Source organism: Coffea arabica, chromosome 11e (assembly GCF_036785885.1).
Source record: "Coffea arabica cultivar ET-39 chromosome 11e, Coffea Arabica ET-39 HiFi, whole genome shotgun sequence".
Classification (NCBI taxonomy): domain Eukaryota; kingdom Viridiplantae; phylum Streptophyta; class Magnoliopsida; order Gentianales; family Rubiaceae; genus Coffea; species Coffea arabica.
Genome location: NC_092331.1, coordinates 53263598 through 53284630, shown reverse-complemented (window position 1 = coordinate 53284630; position 21033 = coordinate 53263598). Strand labels below are relative to the sequence as shown.

At 35.5% G+C, this 21033-nt stretch overlaps 1 protein-coding gene and 1 long non-coding RNA gene across 5 annotated transcripts; both read right to left on the bottom strand.

The window, feature by feature from the left end:
* Positions 1-1771: 1771 nt before the first annotated feature.
* LOC113719679 (uncharacterized) lies at positions 1772-4237 on the bottom strand. Of its 4 annotated transcripts, none has more exons than XR_003454971.2 (4): positions 3737-4237; positions 2497-2749; positions 2249-2411; positions 1772-2097 (listed from the first exon to the last, which is right to left on the bottom strand). It is a non-coding gene; the product is annotated as an uncharacterized lncRNA (long non-coding RNA). The 4 variants fall into 4 exon arrangements; XR_003454973.2 differs by having other exon boundaries at positions 2249-2405; XR_011825462.1 differs by having other exon boundaries at positions 2249-2768.
* A 16049-nt stretch (positions 4238-20286) lies between these two features.
* LOC140021379 (abscisic acid receptor PYL4-like) lies at positions 20287-20814 on the bottom strand. The gene has a single exon (XM_072072139.1). The coding sequence runs from the start codon at positions 20812-20814 to the stop codon at positions 20287-20289; it is 528 nt and encodes a 175-aa protein (XP_071928240.1).
* Positions 20815-21033: the final 219 nt, after the last annotated feature.

The window sequence follows — 21033 nt, the reverse complement described above, 5'->3', positions numbered from 1 at the left end:
TTCTTCACGACCAAAACCGTTCTTTCTCTACCATTGTACATTTTCTAGCAATGGCAAAAGATTAAAATTGCAAGGGCCTACTAGATCACATGAAACTGGAGGAAATCAATGATATTTGAAAACCACAAGTCTGGAAGAATTCTTGAATTTTGTCAATTGCTTTTATCTTCCATAGGTAATATTTTTAAAGATTGATCTTTTTCATTATTTTGTTTGTTTTATTAGAAACATGATGTTACAAGTTTGAACATAACAATTCAATATTTTGATTAGAGATTTTTTTTTTGGATAGTTTAAGTTATCAAAAATAATATATTTGCAAAAAAGAGGTCAATTTGCAGTAGTATGCCAATATACTGGCTTTTTTTGGATTGCCATTCTCTGGACAAAATTTTCATGTTTTTTGGGAATATTTCCTTGATACATTTTTCAATGAACTTTTTATTTTATATATATCATATCTAAAAAAGTATTACAATATACCCTTCCAAAAAATGCAATCCAAACAATATACTTCCATGATCAATCATAGTAGTATTGCGATTAGAACCTTTTTTTTTTTTTACAATTAGAATAAAAAACTAAAAAAGAAAAATAGAACCTAGACAACAAAATCGATTATGTGACTTGACTTTCAAGATTACTTGAAATAATTCTAATCTAGGTGAAGATAACTTGTAGTATTTTGGGTAATTTTTTTCAAAGGTCAAAAGGCTGTTTGGGTACAAAGGAATATGAGTACTATTAATTTCATTTAAATCAAAAGAAGGGAAGGACTTAGGCCTGTCAATTGGGCCATTTGAATTAGTACCACTTTTGGATTTCGAATTATGAGTTTTGGATTGATAAATATGAAACTCGTACTTGACTCACAAAATATTCAAATTGTGAGTTTAATTCGGACTTAACTCAAACTCACTTATAACTCCTTAATTTCCTTAGGGTACGTTTGGTTCTACAGAATTGGAATTGAATTAGAATTGAAATTCTATAGAATTTGAATTCTATGAATTGGAAATCCAAATCCTTGCAATTCTTTCGTTTGGAAAATACATAGAATTGATACAGAATTTATTTGGAATTCCAAATTCTTTGTTTGGATGAGAGAAGAATTCATTAGGAATTAGAATTGTTTTCATGAAACATTTGCTTACATAAAATTTTTCTTTTTTTATATAATAATTTCTTTTTTTTCTTACATTTAGCTAATTTTTACTAAAAATTTAAAGGAAGAAACCAATTTGTACCTTTAATAATTTATTTTTTCTTGCATTTAGCTAATTGTTACTCAAGCTTTAATGAAAAATGCAAATTACTTCCTTTTTGGCAATATATCAGCCAAAACCCCGAAACTAGCTAGGACATTCTGGCAAAATTACAACAAACAATGACAATATAAATAGAAAATATTGCAACAATGATAATATAAATAGACACCTGCATATCAAGAACAGAATACTTGTGCTAAATTGCTTGCTTAAACAACCATCATAGAGATAGAGGTTATATACACTGTAGTGGAAAAGTAGCCCTCATTTCTGGCTACTTTAACATTGAAATGGTTTGTTAGCAATCGAAACTTTTGGCCTCTGGAAGCAACACCAGTCCTAGCCATTAGTAGTCTCTTGGCGTCTGAAAAAAGCAAACATTGATACAGCCAAATATTGATATAATCCATGAATACTATAATGAAAAAAGCAAATTACTTCCTTTTTTGCAAAATACCAGCCAAAACCTTGATAAGCCCCAAGAGCAACAACCAGCTGAGACATTCAGGCAAAACCACAACCAACAATGACAATATAAATAGAAAATATTACAAAACAAATTCATGATTCTTTAGAAGAATGCATTCTCACTAAAAGTTTAATAAATGTATTCTCGCTAAAAGAAATAGAAAAATGTATTCTCGCTAAAAGCCTAAAACAAGCCAAAGAGAAAGGTAGCCCTTTTGAATTGTAATAGTCCTTTCTAGTTTCAAAGGTAAGACAAGACTTCAACCAATTGTGGATTTCAAAAACACAAAACAAAGGAACCAAGCCATCAGCTTCAACATTGAAACACCAAGGCACCACCACTTTCCTCCTCCTTGCAGACCTACACAGGCCATCACAATGTTTCCATGTCAGGTAAGGGTGACTGTAAAACTGCATAAGCTCAATGCTAAATTAAGACCATTTTCCTTTGACAAATAATACTTGAATAAGGACACAACGACCATTTTGCTTTAGCTGTAGGGCAAATGTACCATTTTCACAAGAAATGAAGCACCTGCCTCTAGCTTTTCCTCTTGCTTCTTAATATCATTCTCATCTAATATTCAGCGCCTTCCAAGAAATTTGACAGGGTCACTAATTTGCTACAACAAGTATACAATAATCTCACCTCCTTTAAAGAACAAGACACTGCACCTAGTGTGAAAAGTTAACAAAATAAGGAAGTAGAATTAATAGGCTTAATCAAGGGAAATTGCAGTTATATCCAAGGCTTACTTACAGATGTTACTCTACAAGCAGTTAGTTTAAGTTCTTGTTCAAGTAGACCAGGCTCTGCTTCATTTAATTGGTGAAAACCTCTCTCCACTACCCTGTAATAAATTCAATCGTGGGATTATTTGTAAAAGTCATTACCGTTTATAACATACCTCGTCGCTAATTTTATCATACACCAAGTGCTACACAGCTATTGTTACAGGACTTTTATCAGATTTTGCATGGACATCCGACTGCAATAATGCTCTCTGCACTTTCTGCACAGAGTTCCAAGTGCTACACAGGTCTCAGACAAAACTTAGTGGAGAAGTGTAAAAATACATAAAACTTTGACTGATGAAGATGCATATAACTGAAAATTTGATAATGCAAAACTCGGGAGTTTCTGCTCATGTAAGTTTCTGATGTTGCCGTATTGAAAACAGAGGAGGAAATCAAACACATAGCCTACTTTCATACGTCATACAATGTAACGAGTTACTTTTAAACAGTGAAAAGAATTATTTTCCTGGTACAAGTCAGTCTAAGAAATTAGAAAGGAGAAGTGAGTTCTCCAACATACCAGAAATTAATTTGCAGAAAATGCAATACAGAATATATTAAATGAGCTATCTGTGCTATTTCATCCCTAAAAAATGATAGGATATGAGACATTAATCTTATCTAGATGATGGAGAAATAATTTACTAGAATATTGATAATTTACTAGAACACTGCTTGCACAAAATACAGGATATGAAGCAGACATGAACCACAACAAAGCTAAATATCTCATCTTTCAGTGTAGAATCCAAATGCAGTATCAATTTGTGGTTCCACAATGCAAAAGCTTCTAATAGATCTCAAAAACCATTTTAAGGAAGACATACGAGATTACCCCTTTCATCTTCATCACCAATATGATTTTAAACTAACATTATATATTCCAACAAGCTAAAACTTGGACTTGATTTAACTAATTGAACTCAAACCCAAAATAAGAAAAAGGAAACAAACGATCAACTTGTGCTTTTTTTTTTAATCCTTATTAACAGCATAAATCTAGAAGCCAAAAATACTAGAGCAAAATATCAGAAAATACAAAAAAAAAAAAAAAAAAAATTGCTGTTTGATTGGCAAAAATTTAGACAAATTCACCTTCACAAAACAAAACAAACCATTGCAATGTATCCAATGAAAAAAAAAGCTATGTAATAAAGCCCATAACCAATGATTAATTGAAAAAATTTCAAAGATCGAATTACCTTTCACAAGCCCTAAATGTGTCTGAAATTTGGGGAAAGCGGGAGAGCTGAAGGAGAGAGCCCAGAAAATAAGGATGAGAGGAATAAAAATGATTACAGCAGCAATGGAGGCGCGGCAGAGGCTACCAAACTGATTGAGCCGTATCCTTGTGAACTTGGTACTGGCTATGGTCAGCCTTGTTTATCTACGAAATTCGCATGGCGCAGCCCATATCACTTATAGCCACTGGATTTGAGCCAATTTACAGAAAGAAACCCTATAATTTCACTCTTAACATGCGTAAATGAAAGTAGATGTTCAATGCTGGGAAAAGGCAGAGGAGGAAGATGAGTAAGAGGAGAGACAAGGCGTCAGCAATGGAAGTATAGGTGGAGGCAGAGGAGGAAGTATGGGAGGAGGCGGAGAAGGAAGATGTGGAGGAGAAAGAGCTGCAAAAGAAACGGTGGTTGGTCTGTGACAAGAGACAGAGAGAGGACTTTCATTTTCAGTTATGTTTTTGTTGATTATATAGAGACCCGTTTCACTGATTTAATCCATCTAGGATCCGCGTACTAACCCGGATAGGAGGTGAAATTATGGAATTGGAATTGTAATTCTTAGGTCCTACCAAAGAATTGAATTTGTGGAATTGATAGTCCGTAGAATTCGAATTGAATTCTAATTCTCTGGCATTGATAGTGTCCCAACCGAAGATTTGGAATTGGGGCTTCAATTCTAATTCCAAGCCTCCAATTCTACGGGAACCAAACGTACCCTTAATGTAATTACTATAATTATTAAGTTTTAAACTAATTTAATATCCATAGGACCACAACATTAAAACTATACAAGAATCGGTAACAATTCATTAAAAAGTATATAAACCAAGAATTTTTCAACAATAATATATCCAATTAATTCAATGTACATGGAAAATAGAAATAAAACATGATCAATAGTTAATATACCTTCAAAGGTCCTCAATTTGCTCATACTAAGATTCGTCCTTCTAAATCTTTTGACATAATTTTGTATATGTAATATTACGTATATATATATAATTATATATATATTAATATATTTTGACAAATAACTCATAAGAATTAGTATTATATATTTAGATATATAATTATATATATCAAAATATGAATATTATATATATATATATATATATATATGTATGCATATTAAAGGGTCGAGCCTATATCGGGTTTGACCCTAATAAGGCCCAAACTCTGCTCACATTTAATTTGGAGCTAATATTTAGATCCAATTTCAATCCAACTCAATGAAGGTTAGACTCATTAGACTTTTTCTCGGAGCCGAGTTCAAACTGACTCAGCCCCATTGATAGTCCTAAAAGGATTGCCTCAAATTTTCATGCTAGTTCGTTTCCCTCTCAAAATGAGTAAGAAAGGGATAAAACAATAATTACATATATAATACTAAGTTTGAGACCAAGTATACCAAAGGGAAGAAGTATATGAGACATTAGTGGCATGAATAAATGAAGTAAAAAATAAAAAAGTTTAATTAGAATTGCTAGTACCAATTTAAGACAATTGCGTTGTGATTCACGTCTTATTTTGTCCTAATACCCTCAATATCACTATGTGAAAACTTAAGCAACTAAAATGATTAAAATTTCAATCCAAAAGTACAAAGTCAAAATTGTTAAATAACAATAATTAAATTTTGACTATTAGTCATTGTTGAGTTTTCGTCATTGTAGAATGTACCTACTACCAAAAACTTTGAAAACCAAATTTATTTTGATCGGAACATTAAAGACTAATTTAGCACTTAATCTAAAAATTGGAGACTAAAACTACAATTCTCCCTTTTCCAAAAGAAAAATCTACACCTTTTTTTGGTTTTATTTTTGTGCACACATGTGATTTTTTTCACCTTTGATATCACATAATGGTCCAAACTGACTGACATCGGTTAATAGATTCAATTGTTAAAATGACTTTGTAAATTGTGGGGGTGGTAATATGTAGAAAGATCCTGTTTGGTAGAATTTGGGTAAAAGGAGAGTGCATTTGATAAAATTAAAGTTTGAAAATTGAAGTTTGAAGTCTGAATTCCATTAAATTAAGTTGTTGAATTGTTAAGTATTAACCCTTATTTGATAACTCAATTTAGTACTTAAAGTTAATGGATTTAGATATTAACATGTTCAAACGCATTTGATAACCAAAAAATTGTACATCTGAATTAATTAAATGACACTGAATTTTCTAGGCAAAATTGGCTTTGAAAAATAAAATGACACTAAATTTCCCAAGTAAAACTTGCTCCAAAAAATAGGTGATAAGTTATTCATTTATCACTTAATGTGATGTACACTCAAATGTATTACATTTAGTACTTAACAATTCAATAAATTAATGGATTCAGACTTTAAATTTAATATTTCATTTTGATATACACTCAAATGTGTCACATTTAGTATTTAGCAATTTAATAGCTTAACCGATTCAGACTTCAAGTTTAATATTTCAAGTTTTGCATAAAAAATTCAATGTCACTTAGTTAATTTAGACATTCTATTTTTGGTTATCAAATGCATCTGAAAATGTTCAGATCTGAATCCATTAAGTTTAAGTGTTAAATTAGATTATCAAATAAGGCCTAAATCATTTAGTATAAATCATATTTTATCAGTAAAGTAAGTGGAAGAACTAGGGTATAAATCCTCATTTGCCAAACAAAAGAGGGGCGAAATATAAATATAAATATCATTTGCCATCCATTAACTCACTAATACTGGGAATGAAACACCGATAGACTCAATAGAGTGGCTGAAAAATTTGGGACAGCAAAAACAGAAGAAAAAGCAAGAATTGGAACTGAAAACCAAGGAGCAGCTGAAGCCCTGGGAGCAGCACTCTGTTGTGATCACCATTCCTCGTTTTGACTACAACGCCTCTTCTTCTCTCCTCAGTCATTCCCACTCCGGATTCCTCATCACCTGCCCCATCAGTAAGGCCTCTCATCCCATCTCAGTAAGGCCTCTCATCCCATCCCATCTCTCATCCCATCTCTTCTGTCCAGAAAGTTTTTTTTTTTTTTGTTATTTTTGTACTTTATTGGCATTTATTTATGTAATTTGCTTCTGGGTTTTTTGAAAATTTTCAATTTGATTGTTTGGGATAGTCCGGGCAGTGTGGTGATTGATAAAAATGCTTCCTTTGTTATGTAGAGAGGGAGAAGAGTGCAACAAAAGAAGTCATGTCAATTTTTGAAAAGGTAATGAATTCTGCTGGTTTTGTCTCTTGTCAGTTCTTTGGACAATAAGGAAATTTTAGACATAAAGAAAATTCATGCTGACTTCAGAATCAGGACAGTTAAATTGGTTTAGTGAACTTGGTTTTATGGGATTCTTAAATTCTGGGCAAGGTTGGGAACTTGGGGTTTTTGTAAGTGAATAAGACTGTAGCGGGTTTGAATTACCGGTGTAATGTTTTTGCAGCTGTAATTGTTTTGGTTTAAGATGAAGAGTAGCAATTTTATGGAATAGATGTTTGAATGATTAAGCATAAGTAAACAGCAAATGGGATGGCAACAAATTGATAAAACTGATGAAGTTTGGAGAACTGGGTGAGCTATGCAGAAGGTAGTCACAGGCATGTTGTGTTGTTCAAATGCAACAGGTGTTGATGGGGGAAAAACAAACTCACTAAAGTTGTTTACCGTTTTAAACGTGATAACTTTTTGTAAATGAAGTGTGTTACAGATTGTAGGCTGATTTGTAGGGATTAGATAGCTGATTTGTGGGGATTAGATAGTTACAGATGTAGGCTGATTTGTAGGGATTAGATAGCTGATTTGTAGGGATTAGATAAGTTACAGATTGTAGGCTGATCTGTAGGCTAAATAATAGGAACTAGATATGTCTATACTTGTATATATACCGTTATGATTGATGAATAAAAGGTAAGGAAAATTCATTCCCTTTTTCTGAGTTTAACATGGTATCAGAGCAGTTCTGTGTAGAGCAGTTCTGTTCATAAGTTTTTTTTGAGAAAAAAAAAAAAAATTTTCTGGGCTGTTGGGCGTGAGGGAGGCTGCTGCCATATTCAAGGTGCAGGCGTTAAAGGTTCCTCTAAAGACACCGCCAACTCAGGGAGGTACGTTTTTGGGTCAACATCGATCTAGGTGTGGGACCTGGCTACGACAGGTTCTCTTGTGGGTAATCTGTTATCTTGTTGAATTTTCTTAGCAATTATGTCTGACAAAAAGACTGGAGTTTCTGATATAGTTCCGTTGGTTTCAAAAATCACGGAACACAAATTAAATGGAATTAATTTTCTTGATTGGAACCATACTATTGAATTATATCTACTCAGTATTTCTATGGATGGTCATCTGACCGATGATCCACCTACGGATGACTCTAGACTGTCTTGGGTGAGAGAAGATGCTCGCTTGTATATACAAATTCGTAATTCTATTGATAGTGAGGTGGTGGGCCTGGTTACCCATTGTAAGACAGTGAAACAGTTAATGAACTATTTGCAGTTCTTATATTCGGGAAAAGGAAACTTCTCTCGTATCTATGATGTTTGCAAGGATTTTTACAGGGCAGATAAAGGAGATAAGTCTCTCACCAGTTATTTTATGGACTTCAAGAAAACATATGAAGAGCTCAATATGCTGCTTCCCTTCAGTATCAATGTGGAGGAACAACGGAATCAGCGAGAGAAGATGGCTGTTATGAGTTTTCTCGCCGGTCTTCCGTCTGAATTTGAGACTGCCAAATCTCAAATTCTTTCCGGATCAGAAATTTCCTGTCTAGAAGATGCTTTTCGAAGGATTCTTCGTACAGAGAATACGTTACCTGTTCTATCCACTCAGCCTAACAGTGTTCTTATTAGCCGTACTACCACATTTGATTCAGGAAGACAACACTACAAGAGTAGTGGCAACAGTAAGAGCATGGGGTCGGGGTCCAACAACTCTGATAAAATTACTGAAAATCGTGGAAAGGAGCAAGGAGAAATTGTATGTCACTACTGTCATAAACCAGGACATATCAAGCGGGACTGTCGAAAGCTACAGTATAAGAAAGCTCAATTTGCACATGTTGCATCTAGTTCTGAGACCTCTGAAAAGTCTGTTACAATCTCTGCAGATGAGTATGCCAGATTGACTCAGTTTCACGAAACAGTGAAACAGCCATCCGGTCGTGTTACTGCACTTGTTGAGACAGGTAAACCCAATACATGCCTTGTTTCCTCTTCTCCAAAATGGGTCATTGATTCTGGTGCTACAGATCACATGACAGGTAATCCCAATTTACTTTCTAACTTTCAGCCACATAAATCTATCACTCCTGTTACTTTAGCCGATGGTTCAACATCCAGTGTTATTGGGTCTGGAACCACTAAACCTACATCATCTCTCCATTTGTCATCTGTTCTGAGTCTACCACGACTATCGTTTAATCTGATTTCTGTCAGCAAACTTACTCGTGCCCTTAATTGTTGTGTCTCATTTTTTCCTGGTTCTTGTGTATTTCAGGATCTCATGACGAAGAAGATTATTGGTAAGGGACATGAGTCTGACGGTCTCTACATTCTTGATACACAGAAACCAGGGTCTATAGCCTGTGCTGGAACAGTCTCTCCTCTTGAAGAACACTGTCGATTGGGTCATCCCTCGCTTTCTATGTTAAAGCAACTTTGTCCTCAGCTTTCGAACATTACTTCATTAGATTGTGAGTCGTGTCAGTTTGCTAAACACCATCGTCTTAGTTCTAGTCCTAGAATCAATAAACGAGCTACTGCTCCCTTTGAGTTAGTCCATTCCGATGTTTGGGGTCCTTGTCCGGTGACTTCTAAAACTGGTTTCAGATATTTTGTTACCTTTGTTGATGATTATTCTAGAATGACATGGCTTTATTTGATGAAAAATCGCTCAGAATTATTCTTTCACTTTTCTTCCTTTTGTGCTGAAATACGAACCCAATTTGGTAAACCAGTACAAATTTTAAGAAGTGATAATGCAAAAGAATATGTTTCAGGAAATTTTCAGAAATACATGCTTGAGCAGGGTATTCTCCATCAAACTTCTTGCGTTGACACCCCTTCTCAAAATGGGGTTGCTGAGAGAAAGAATAGACATCTTCTTGAAACTTCTCGAGCCTTGTTATTTCAAATGAAGGTTTCTAAATGCTTCTGGGCTGATGCTGTCTCTACTGCTTGTTTTCTAATCAATCGTATGCCTTCCTCTGTTTTATCTGGTAATACTCCTTTACACACTCTATTCCCGAATAGACAATTGTTTCCTATAGAACCAAAGATATTCGGGTGTACTTGTTTTGTTCGGGATGTTCGTCCTCAAGTTACAAAACTTGATCCTAAGTCCTTAAAGTGTATATTCCTGGGTTATTCCCGTGTACAAAAAGGGTATCGTTGTTATTGTCCTAGTCTTGGTAAGTATCTTGTGTCTGCCGATGTCACTTTTTTGGAACAAACACCTTTCTCCTCATCTTCAGGTTCTGTGAGTCCGGGGGAGGATGATGATTTGTTAATCTATAGTGTCATACCAAATTTGGATTCGCCTCCCTCTACACCAGTTAAGCCTCCCATCAAATACACCTACTCGCGTCGCCCACATCTGCCCAGTTCTGACTTGGTCCTGGAGTCTCCAACATCATGTCCTGATGAACCAGTATCTTCGTCATCAGATCCGACTACCAATGATGATCTTGATCTCCCTATTGCTCAAAGAAAAGGTAAACGTGCATGTACTTATCCAATCTCTTCAGTTGTTTCCTACAATCATTTGTCTTCCTCTTCTCGTGCTTTTCTTACATCCCTAGACACTATTTCTGTACCCAAAACTGTTCAAGAGGCATTAGCTCATTCCGGATGGCGGAATGCTATGATTGAGGAAATGAATGCTCTAGATGTCAATGGTACGTGGACTTTAGTTACCCTACCTGCAGGTAAACGAGCTATTGGATGTAAATGGGTGTTTACGGTCAAAATGAATCCTGATGGTTCCATTTCTCGATTGAAAGCTAGACTTGTTGCTAAAGGATATGCTCAGACTTATGGCGTGAACTATCATGATACTTTTTCTCCTGTAGCTAAACTTGCTTCTATCAGGTTATTTATCTCCCTTGCAGCAGCTTATGACTGGCCTCTGCATCAATTAGACATCAAGAATGCCTTTCTTCATGGTGATCTTCAGGAGGAGGTCTATATGGAGCAACCACCAGGTTTTGTTGCTCCAGGGGAGTATGGGAAAGTCTGTCGTCTGAACAAATCTCTATATGGTTTGAAACAGAGTCCTCGGGCTTGGTTTGGAAAATTTAGCCAAGCTCTTGAAAAGTTTGGGATGCAAAAGAGCAAGTCCGATCATTCTGTTTTCTATAAACAATCTCATGGGGGTATTATTCTGTTAGTTGTATATGTGGATGATATTGTCATCACAGGTAGTGACCCTAGAGGAATTTCGTCTCTGAAGTCCTTTCTTACTACTCAGTTCCATACCCAAGACTTGGGGATGTTAAAGTATTTCTTGGGAGTTGAAGTTAGCAGGAGTAAGAAAGGAATCTTCCTATCTCAGAGGAAGTATGTGCTTGATTTACTGATGGAGTCGGGAAAATTGGGTGCTAAACCATGTAGTACCCCAATGGTTCCTAATTTACAGTTAACCAAAGAAGGTGAGTTGTTTGCAGATCCTGAGAGGTATAGAAGACTTATTGGAAAGTTGAATTATCTTACTGTGACACGTCCTGATATTGCTTATTCAGTGAGTGTGCTGAGCCAGTACATGTCATCACCAACTATTGACCATTGGAAAGCAGCAGAACAAGTTTTACACTATTTAAAAGGTGCTCCTGGACGTGGTATCCTATATGGCAATTATGGTCATACTAGGATCGAATGTTTCTCAGATTCTGATTGGGCAGGGTGTAAGGAAGATAGGAGATCTACTTCAGGATATTGTGTTTTTGTTGGGGGAAATTTGGTTTCATGGAAGAGTAAGAAACAGAATGTAGTCTCACGATCAAGTGCAGAAGCTGAATACAGAGCTATGGCAAAGTCTGTGTGTGAAATCATATGGGTATATCAGCTCCTGAGTGAAGTAGGAATTAAGGTCTCAGTACCTGCAAAGCTACGATGTGATAATCAAGCTGCACTTCACATTGCTTCTAATCCAGTCTTTCATGAACGAACGAAACATATTGAGATTGATTGTCACTTCATTCGTGAAAAGATCCAACAGGGTTTGATCACTACAGGTTATGTGAAGACTGGGGAACAATTAGGTGATATATTCACAAAATCTCTTAACAGGGTCCGTACTGATTATCTATGTAACAAGTTGGGCATGATTGATATCTATGCTCCAACTTGAGGGGGAGTGTTACAGATTGTAGGCTGATTTGTAGGGATTAGATAGCTGATTTGTGGGGATTAGATAGTTACAGATGTAGGCTGATTTGTAGGGATTAGATAGCTGATTTGTAGGGATTAGATAAGTTACAGATTGTAGGCTGATCTGTAGGCTAAATAATAGGAACTAGATATGTCTATACTTGTATATATACCGTTATGATTGATGAATAAAAGGTAAGGAAAATTCATTCCCTTTTTCTGAGTTTAACAAAGTGTAACACTAATGGTCTTCATTTGTGAGAATAATGGCAAAATTATGCACGCAACACTATTTCCATCTGTTGAACTTAGTCTAGGAAAAACGTTGATGATTTTTGGGTTCTAAACTTGATTAAGATTTCAGTTTGCAGACAAACAGAAGGATAAGATGTCAATTATCCTGCCGATAGGTTATTAACATCTGAGTCTAGTAGCTGGCTTCAAATTTTTTTTCCTATGATCTTCCACTTCATCCATTTATTTGTAGCCTGTGCATTTTTGGGTCACAGATTAGTATGGTTTAGTCCTTGTTTACAAGTCTTATTCAACATGTTTTGCTTACACACTGTCATTTGTCACTTGGTTCAATCAAGTGACTGCTTAAGTCTGCTGTGCCTTCTTGAGTAAATGACATGATCCGACATCCAAAATGCAGCACTGGTTAATCACTCACAGCTTTCCAGTATATATATATATATATATATATATAACTGACTTACCAATTTCCAGTATAACTGACTTACCAATTTCCTTGAATTTGAAGAGGCTTATGGATACATAGTAACCTTAGCTTAAGCTTGAGCACATAACTGATACAGGTTAAGCACAAATTCACCTTACTAATACGGAACCTTTGCATTGTTTTCTTTGAAAATAAATCATAAACAATAGATAGAAGATATGCAATATTTTCTGCCGTAAGAAAAATTTTTTAAATATAAAAGCAATTTAATAAGTGTATCATTATATTTCTCTGAAGAATGACATGGTCTTAAGTGATCATATTTCTGGAAGGAGAAGATCATTAGTCCAATTTTGTTCGGCATTTGAGACATCAGATATTATATGCATGAAATATATAGCTGATTGCCAATCACCTATTTTGAGTTCTCAAGAAATAGATATATAAGCTTCAGTTTGCTTTTACTATCAAAAAGGCATTCTCCATTGCAGCAGCTTTAGATAATTGTCTTTCATTCATACCTAAAGGGACTTGTATAGGCATGAGATGTTGCACTCTTCTAGGGCCCAAATAATAAGTGGACAATTTAGAGTTACCTTAAAATCTTGTGGCAGACAACTTGTTTGGAATTGTTTTTGGATATATTGACACCAGGGGCCAAGCGTTGCTGAGGCTTATCACTATGTGAAAGAAATGAATGAGTTTCAGTTATATTTGAAGTCCTCTACAAAGCCTGTATCGTTTTTATTTCTTGGACCTCTCTCGTTGCAAAGGGAAGACAAATGATAAACCAACTTGGAGAATGGGGAGGTGTGCATCTGGTGCTTCCAAGATTCTATTCTTTTGACTTCACGGAGTTTTTATAAAAGCTGTGTGTGCTGAATGTTTTCTTAGGGCTTCAAACTGATGTTGATATATTGATACATTATGCGTTCCATTCGTTTTTTATGAATGCCATCAATATTCACAACTGATGCAACCAATGAAGAGTTTAAGGGAAGAGTAAATTTTAATATTCTTGGGAACTTGGCTGAAGATCCAATTTCCCCACTTTGAAGAATGGGTAATCTTTTTAGGATCTCGATTATTTATTAAAAATTTAAATTCTACATATTTCAGTAGACTTAAAATTTATGGTCCTTTAGTAGCTTATGGGTATTGGGTAAACTGACAGGGGAGGACACTTCGGCCATTGTTTGAGACCATAGGCTTATTCGTTGACTTTGTTGGAAGGGCTTTTAATTGGAATGTTGGGATTCATCACCTCAATTTCCTGTCATAAGATATTCTGGTCCCCAGGGCTGAGCTGAAGCCCAGTACATGTTGCATGTACTATTGTACACACACCCCACAGACCCAGGTTTGTTAGGCCATCCATGAAGGAGTTATTTAAGTTATTCACTGGTGAATTTTTTATGCATCTTTGTCTTGGAAATGATGTCCTAAACCTTTGTGTCATATGTGGCTTTCTTCCTGACATTTTACTCTCATCTTCCATTGCATGTGGTAGTTTCTTTTCCCGTCCTTGAATATACACCAATGTGAAAGTAAGAGTTCAACCTGTCTTCCCCACTGTCAAATAATATTCAGTGTTAAAAGCTTGTGTTCAAATTTTGTGTGAATGAGTTTGCTGCTTTGAGGACTATTAGTTAAAAGAGTTCAGGACAGTTTTACTGATCAGCAGCTTGTGTAAGTCAGAAGCTATTTTAGTGTACTTCTAATGGATTTCAAAAGCTGGGGAAGTGCTTTGTTATCTGGATATGGGTCTTAAGCTTGAAGCATGCTCTATGTTGTTGGAATATTGAGTTGCTGAATTTGTGCACTAAATAGGGCTCTAGGATACAATCGGTGCAGAAAATTAGAACAGAAGTAGGGAAGAAGAAATTTAGAAACCGTTGCGTCCATGGGGATACTATTTGTACCAGTTCTCCTTTTCAAACTGCCAAAATAGAGATCTGATACATCACTCCTACAGTGGACAACCTTGCATATTCTCCCAATCTGATGTTATTTTCATATGCATCAATAACTATCTGTATTCTTCTACTTCCATCAGTTGCAGCTATAGAAGACTTTTATATCCTGATTGCTGATTGAAACCTGAAGAATTCCATGAGAACAGAAATATCTGCTACCAAATCGAACTATTGACTTTTAAAGATGAGAATCCCTCTGAATCCTCCTATGGAGACAATAGAATTATGTGTCAAATATAGATAATCTTTTCTTACTGGCTATTCTATGTAAACTGTTTCCTCTTGTAAAATAGTGGAGAAATGAAGTGAGTCTGGCTAGCAGGTGGTGATCTATTGTCATTCTTTACTTTTTCTTTTCATTAATTTTTTTTCAAAATTTGATTGACTTTTAGCACTTCTGATCTTAGAACAATGCTTCTTTCTACAACTTTTTTGCTAACCCGGTTCTATCTTGATAGCTGTATTAATTTATGAAATCTTGGTTAAAAGAGTGACAATTAGCACAAGGATAATCAGAAATTTATTGTACAACAGATGGTCCAGGGGCAGAATACTCGAGTTTGGGAGCAATTCTGACATAATTGTTCGATATGATTATTAGTAGAGAAATTGCAGTTTAATGAAATGTAATTCTTGAAGATAATAGCCTATGGCTTTTATATACTTATGCTACTGAACTTGTGCAGAATCAGCATGCATGATATTTCTTCACCATCTTTTCTTTTTTCTTTTTCTTTTTTTTTATAGATGATCTGATTGATTCATCCAATTTCATATATCTGAACTATCTCAATGGGAAACCTGCTTGCATCTAAAAGGTGTAAAGTGTAGAAATCAGCTTGGTGTCTTGTTACCTGTAATTGCAGTACATTTTCTTACATACCTTCTTGTGTATGTAAAACTAAATAAGTTAATTCAAGTTGCGTTTATGTTCTGTGAGATGTTGACCAGTTGTACGATTAAATATGCTTTGCAGTATGTCAGATCTTTGAGTATTCTAAATGCTGAAGGTTCTGAAAGTTTGGATGAGAATATGTTAGCTAAGAAGAGGAGAATATCTGTAAGTACAGAGGAGGAACTTGGCAACAGTTTGGAGAGGAAAGATGCGGCCGATGACTTTGGAGAACCTGGTAATAGTTTAAGTCTGGTATTTTAGTTTATACACATGCTCGTACAGATAAATTAACGTGTATGACGACCTGCAAATCTACAAAAAAAATGAAAAGGGTGGGGATTTGTCTGTAAGAACAGGTAATACGACTTGTATGCATGAAAAAATAAGAACAAGTTTATTAAAACAACTAGAGCCAGAATCTAATGGAAGATTCTGAGGTTTTTTTGTCAGTGGCTGTTTGGCTTCTTTACCTTTTGGTTCTGAGCCAGAGACTCCACAATTAGAGCAAATTTTGCACCATGGCATGTCCTGCTTGGCATGGTTATATTTTTCATGGCAATATTGAGTGCTGTGACCGGCTTAATTGAGAAATTCATCTTCACGGGCTTAAGAAGAGGGCAACAAGCATTGATGGTCAACTCTCAGTGCAGGTTTGAAAATCTCATAATGTTTGGTTATATATAGTTTGGCCCAATATTGCAGCTAGACTAAAACATTGTTTAATCTTTTATTTGTTCACTTGGATCGGATCGCTCTAGCTAGAGTAATGATTCCCATGTTTGTTACAAGTGTTCTGAGTATTTGAATAGTTTATTTGGTCAAATAGTTCTTTTAAAACCTGCATTTTATGCATGAGATTTGTGACATTGGCATATGAACTTTTTTGGGACTATTGGAGCAGGAAAATGGCCATCATTTGTGTGTCCTAGTACTAAAAAGGGGCTCAGTTTTGGACTGAACGAAAACTCTCAGTGCAGGTTTGAAAATAAGCTACTAGCTAGTAGATCAAGTTGATGGTTTGAACAACAAAATCTTGCCCCCTTCAATCTGCAATTTGGCTATGTCAAATCAGTAAACTGTCAAGTTAATTCTGAAAATTTCTTAAAGCTCGCAAAGAACTATATGGAGATTTTGATGCAGTTGTAACCACGTCTGCAGGCTATCACCAACAAGCCAGGAAACCCCGCCACAAATTCCAAAATCAATAACATTGCCAGAAAGACATACTTTCCACTCACAGAGTTTCTAATCTACACACAGGACTTCAAATCCATATGTGAGTCCACGAGTTCTATAAAAGCTTGTTCATTTAATTAAACTGTAACAATACAAAATTGCATTAGACTGATCCCATAGAATTATCCCTGCCAAGAATTGCAAAATTAGAAAGTAATCAGCATCACTTCGCTCTACACATCTGTTCTGACTAAAATGGTGCTGCAAATCTACCTATAGCACACGAATTAGGGAAAGAAATTCAAGATATGAAAGCCACTCTACCATCAGACTTCGGCCACACCAAATAGTACAACTTGTGTCTGAAATATCAGTAGCGTAACCTTTTTTCCGTATCATAATTTGCCGATATAAACTATACATGTATGAAAGATCAGCATGAGATAAAACAAAGTTCATTACCTTTGCAACAGCAAGTGAGCTTAAGAACATATTACAACACAATTCAGGTGACTGAATGAACAGAAGAGAATCAGGTTAAAAGTTCCTGTCAATTACCAATGCCAAACGTACTAGTGCATGTTGATTACTCACAGTAAACTAGTTCATTGGCAGCTCTAACACACAACAGATTTACGTGAACAAGTATACAAACTCTGAAAAAGTAAAGTGCGGTTGTAAAACAAAGCAAAGTAAAAGAATGAAAGATATGTGATTGGATCATAACCCGGGATAGATGCTAAAATCCAGATCAACTATGAAATGAAGACCAGAAATTCAGCACTACCAAGAAGAATGAAACGAAAAAACTCGCATTCACCAACCTTTCATATATAATCTGCACAGAAGGATTTTGAGAACGTATGCTAAGAGCTGCCTTCTAAAACATAAAAAAAAATCCCTCCTCCTTCATCCGGACTTGGGACCGGCTGTGTGATGTATTGTGTCAACACAGGTGGAGTTAAAAAACTTCATGTCTCTAGTGCCAAGCATGATAAGCCATCTCTTCACGATCATAGACAAGTCACCTTGGACAATGAATACCCCCTATGCCATTGAATGCGAGGAAAAATTGACGATACTCCCACTCAAAAACATGTAGAGCAGGCTGTATCAAATAGCAATAATTGGTTAATTCCCAGTCTTCAGCATGTGTGAGGGATGAAATGTCATCTAGCCTAGTAAAGGAAATTTGTTCGAGCATAACAATTTGATATGAATTCAACACTAATTGGCCCATATGACAATTATATTAAAGAAAGATGGCGTGCTCACAGGAGTTGGGTTAAAAACGTCCACAAGACTCGTCTTAACTTTCCATCCACAACCAAGTTTTTTGGTTTAAAATCCCAATATACCTAAAAGTCGAAGGTCCAAGTGAGATCTAGGATTGCTCACCAGAACCAGGGCGTTAACAATGGTAACGACAGTGGTTGGCCTGCACTATAGTTGCGGTGGGGTTCCCCCCATTGTCCCTTGATGTGTGAGTGCAAGGACTTGGCTGCAGCTTGTTAATAGATTTTGTTTTTCGACTGCAAAGCTGTCCCTCTTGTGGCAATTGCAATCCCAATTTTTTTCAGAAGCACCTTTTTTTTTGTGCTATTTTGTGCTCTTTTTGCACTTATTCATTTTTAGGTCTCCTGAGAATCCAACTGGCTCACTCAGGAGATGTTTGGCATGGGAACCACAAGTGCACCCTCACTTATTATTTGGTATAGCGAGACTCCCGACTTGGCTTACTCTGCAATAACCGAACAGGGAACCACAACAGATACATGGCACTAACCTGCCCCTAATTGCTTTATCGCCTCACCAACTTATTAAGTATATTAAGATGTCAACTCCAATCACTAGGCGCAGACTTCAAGTTTTAACTCATACTTCTTTCAGTTTCTAAGCCAAGGTAGAAATGGAAAGAGGCCAATTAGGATTTCATTCACATCAAAAGCTACACCGTCGCATTATCACACAATTACAGGGCTAGTTGCTATACGTGCAAAGGTGTGTGAAGTAGCCTTAGACAGATTCCCAAGTATAGCTAACTTTGATGCCTGAAAGTGGAAGTACCTATCATTTTCACCTCTGCTATTTAGGCACATTTATAGGGAACTCACTTAGACACACTAATAGGAACTCAACTGATCATCAGTAGCTATTAAAATGCACACAAACAGTTAAAAAGTTAAGAACATAGCATTTATAGGCAGGCTAAATGGGGCAAAAAAGAATCAAGTGCTATTTAATTAACTAAAGGACAGATTTAATTATTGATCGTGTAGAGTATTTATGAGACATTAGAGTGGCAGATTTAAAATTATGCATTACCCTTTTTTTCTTTTGAAAACAATAACACCTCATGCATAGTTGATAGATACGTGTTAGGTAGAGCTAAGCGAATTTTCTATTTTTGGGGAAAAATAAGACATTCAATGCCTTTTTTTCATTTTTTAAATTTTTTCTTTTTTTTTAAAAAAATTCTTTCCCTACTAATAAAAAAGTAAAGGAATAAAGAAACCAAAATCCTTTAGTTTTTTGGATTTTTTTTTCAATTTTTCGTTCTTTACTTGCAAATAAAAAAGTAAAAAGGAAACCATAATCATTTTTCAATTTTTTCTTTTTTTAAAAAAATGCTTTTTCTACTAAAAAAGTAAACAAAAAAAAAAGAAACCAAAATATTTTTGTGCTTTTTTGGATTTTTTGATGTTTTTGGTCTTTTTTGTTTTTGTCAATGTTTTTTGTTCTTTGCTTGCAAATAAAAAAGGAAAAAAGAAACGAAAATCTTTTTTCGCTTTTTTTGATTTTTCAAGTTTTTTTAAAATTCTTTTCCTACCAAAGAAAAGTAAACGAAAAAAAAAAGAAACCAAAATATTTTTGTGCTTTTTTGGATTTTTTTTGTCTTTTTTTTCAATGTTTTTTGTTCTTTGCTTGCAAATAAAAAAGAAAAAAAAAGAGACGAAAATCTTTTTTCACTTTTTTGATTTTTCAATTTTTTTGAAAATTCTTTTCCTACCAAAGAAAAGTAAACCAAAAAAAAGAAGCCAAAATATTTTTGTGCTTTTTTGGATTTTTGGATTTTTTTGTCTTTTTTTCAATGTTTTTTGTTCTTTGCTTGCAAATAAAAAAGAAAAAAAAGAGACGAAAATCTTTTTTTCACTTTTTGATTTTTCAATTTTTTTTGAAAATTCTTTTCCTACCAAAGAAAAGTAAACGAAAAAGATGAAGCCAAATCTTTTTTGCTTTTTTGGATTTTTGGATTTTTTCAATTTTTTTTAGCAAATAAAAAAGAAAAAAAGAGGAAACCAAAATCTTTTTTTCTTAATTTTTAAAATTTTTTTGTCTTTTTGGTTTTTTCATTGTTTTTTGAAATTTATCTCTTCCTAGCTACTACCAGGCTAATTACTTAGCTAATAATCAGATAAACCAGTGAAAGAAATTGAGATTTTCAAACCTGTTGTTGCGCTTTGCCCGCCAAATCCTCAGCAACTCTGGACAGGGTCCGCAAATTCAGTTTCACGATCGTATCCACAAAGGCACACGTCTCTTCTTTCGTGTTGGCCTCGGCCGCATCAATCACGTAAGTCTCCACAACCGCCGTCTCATTGCTGCCATTGGGGTATAGGCTCATGATCGAGCGATAGTTCGACAACCGGTGGTCGCCGCTGACAATGCTGAACCCGCAGATGCGCTGATCATGATCAAGAATCTCCAGCCGCTCGATGCTATAGGAGGCTGGAAGTCCTGACGCGACATCCACACGGCGTAAGCATCCGACTTGGTTCGCCTGGCCATCTATGATTCTGCAGGATCTCACGAACGGCTTGTAGCGTTGAGGATTTTCAAAGTCGGAAACCAGAGCCCAAACGACGGAGGCAGGAGCTGCGATAGTTTGGAACAAAGTAGATGAACATTCGTTCGGCTGCAAAACAGGGTTGTGGTCGCTGGAAACGGTTGGGGGAGGCTGAAAAACCATGGTTGTGGAAGGGGGCGTGGGAGGAAATTTTTTAACAATTTCTTCAATGAAAACTATGAAGGAGTTTCTCTTCTGTGAGGAAGTTAGAAGAATAGTGACTGTGTATTTATAGGCGTAGGAGAAATTGCTCCAATTCCTAAGAGGAGAAGGACTATTACCAAACTAAGGAAGGATTAGGATTATGATTTCCTATGTGGAAAAGAATTGGATATCAGGTGG

Bases quoted from the DNA above. Each gene is read 5' to 3' on its own strand.
- LOC140021379 (XM_072072139.1), bottom strand. From the start codon at position 20,814: ATGGTTTTTCAGCCTCCCCCAACCGTTTCCAGCGACCACAACCCTGTT.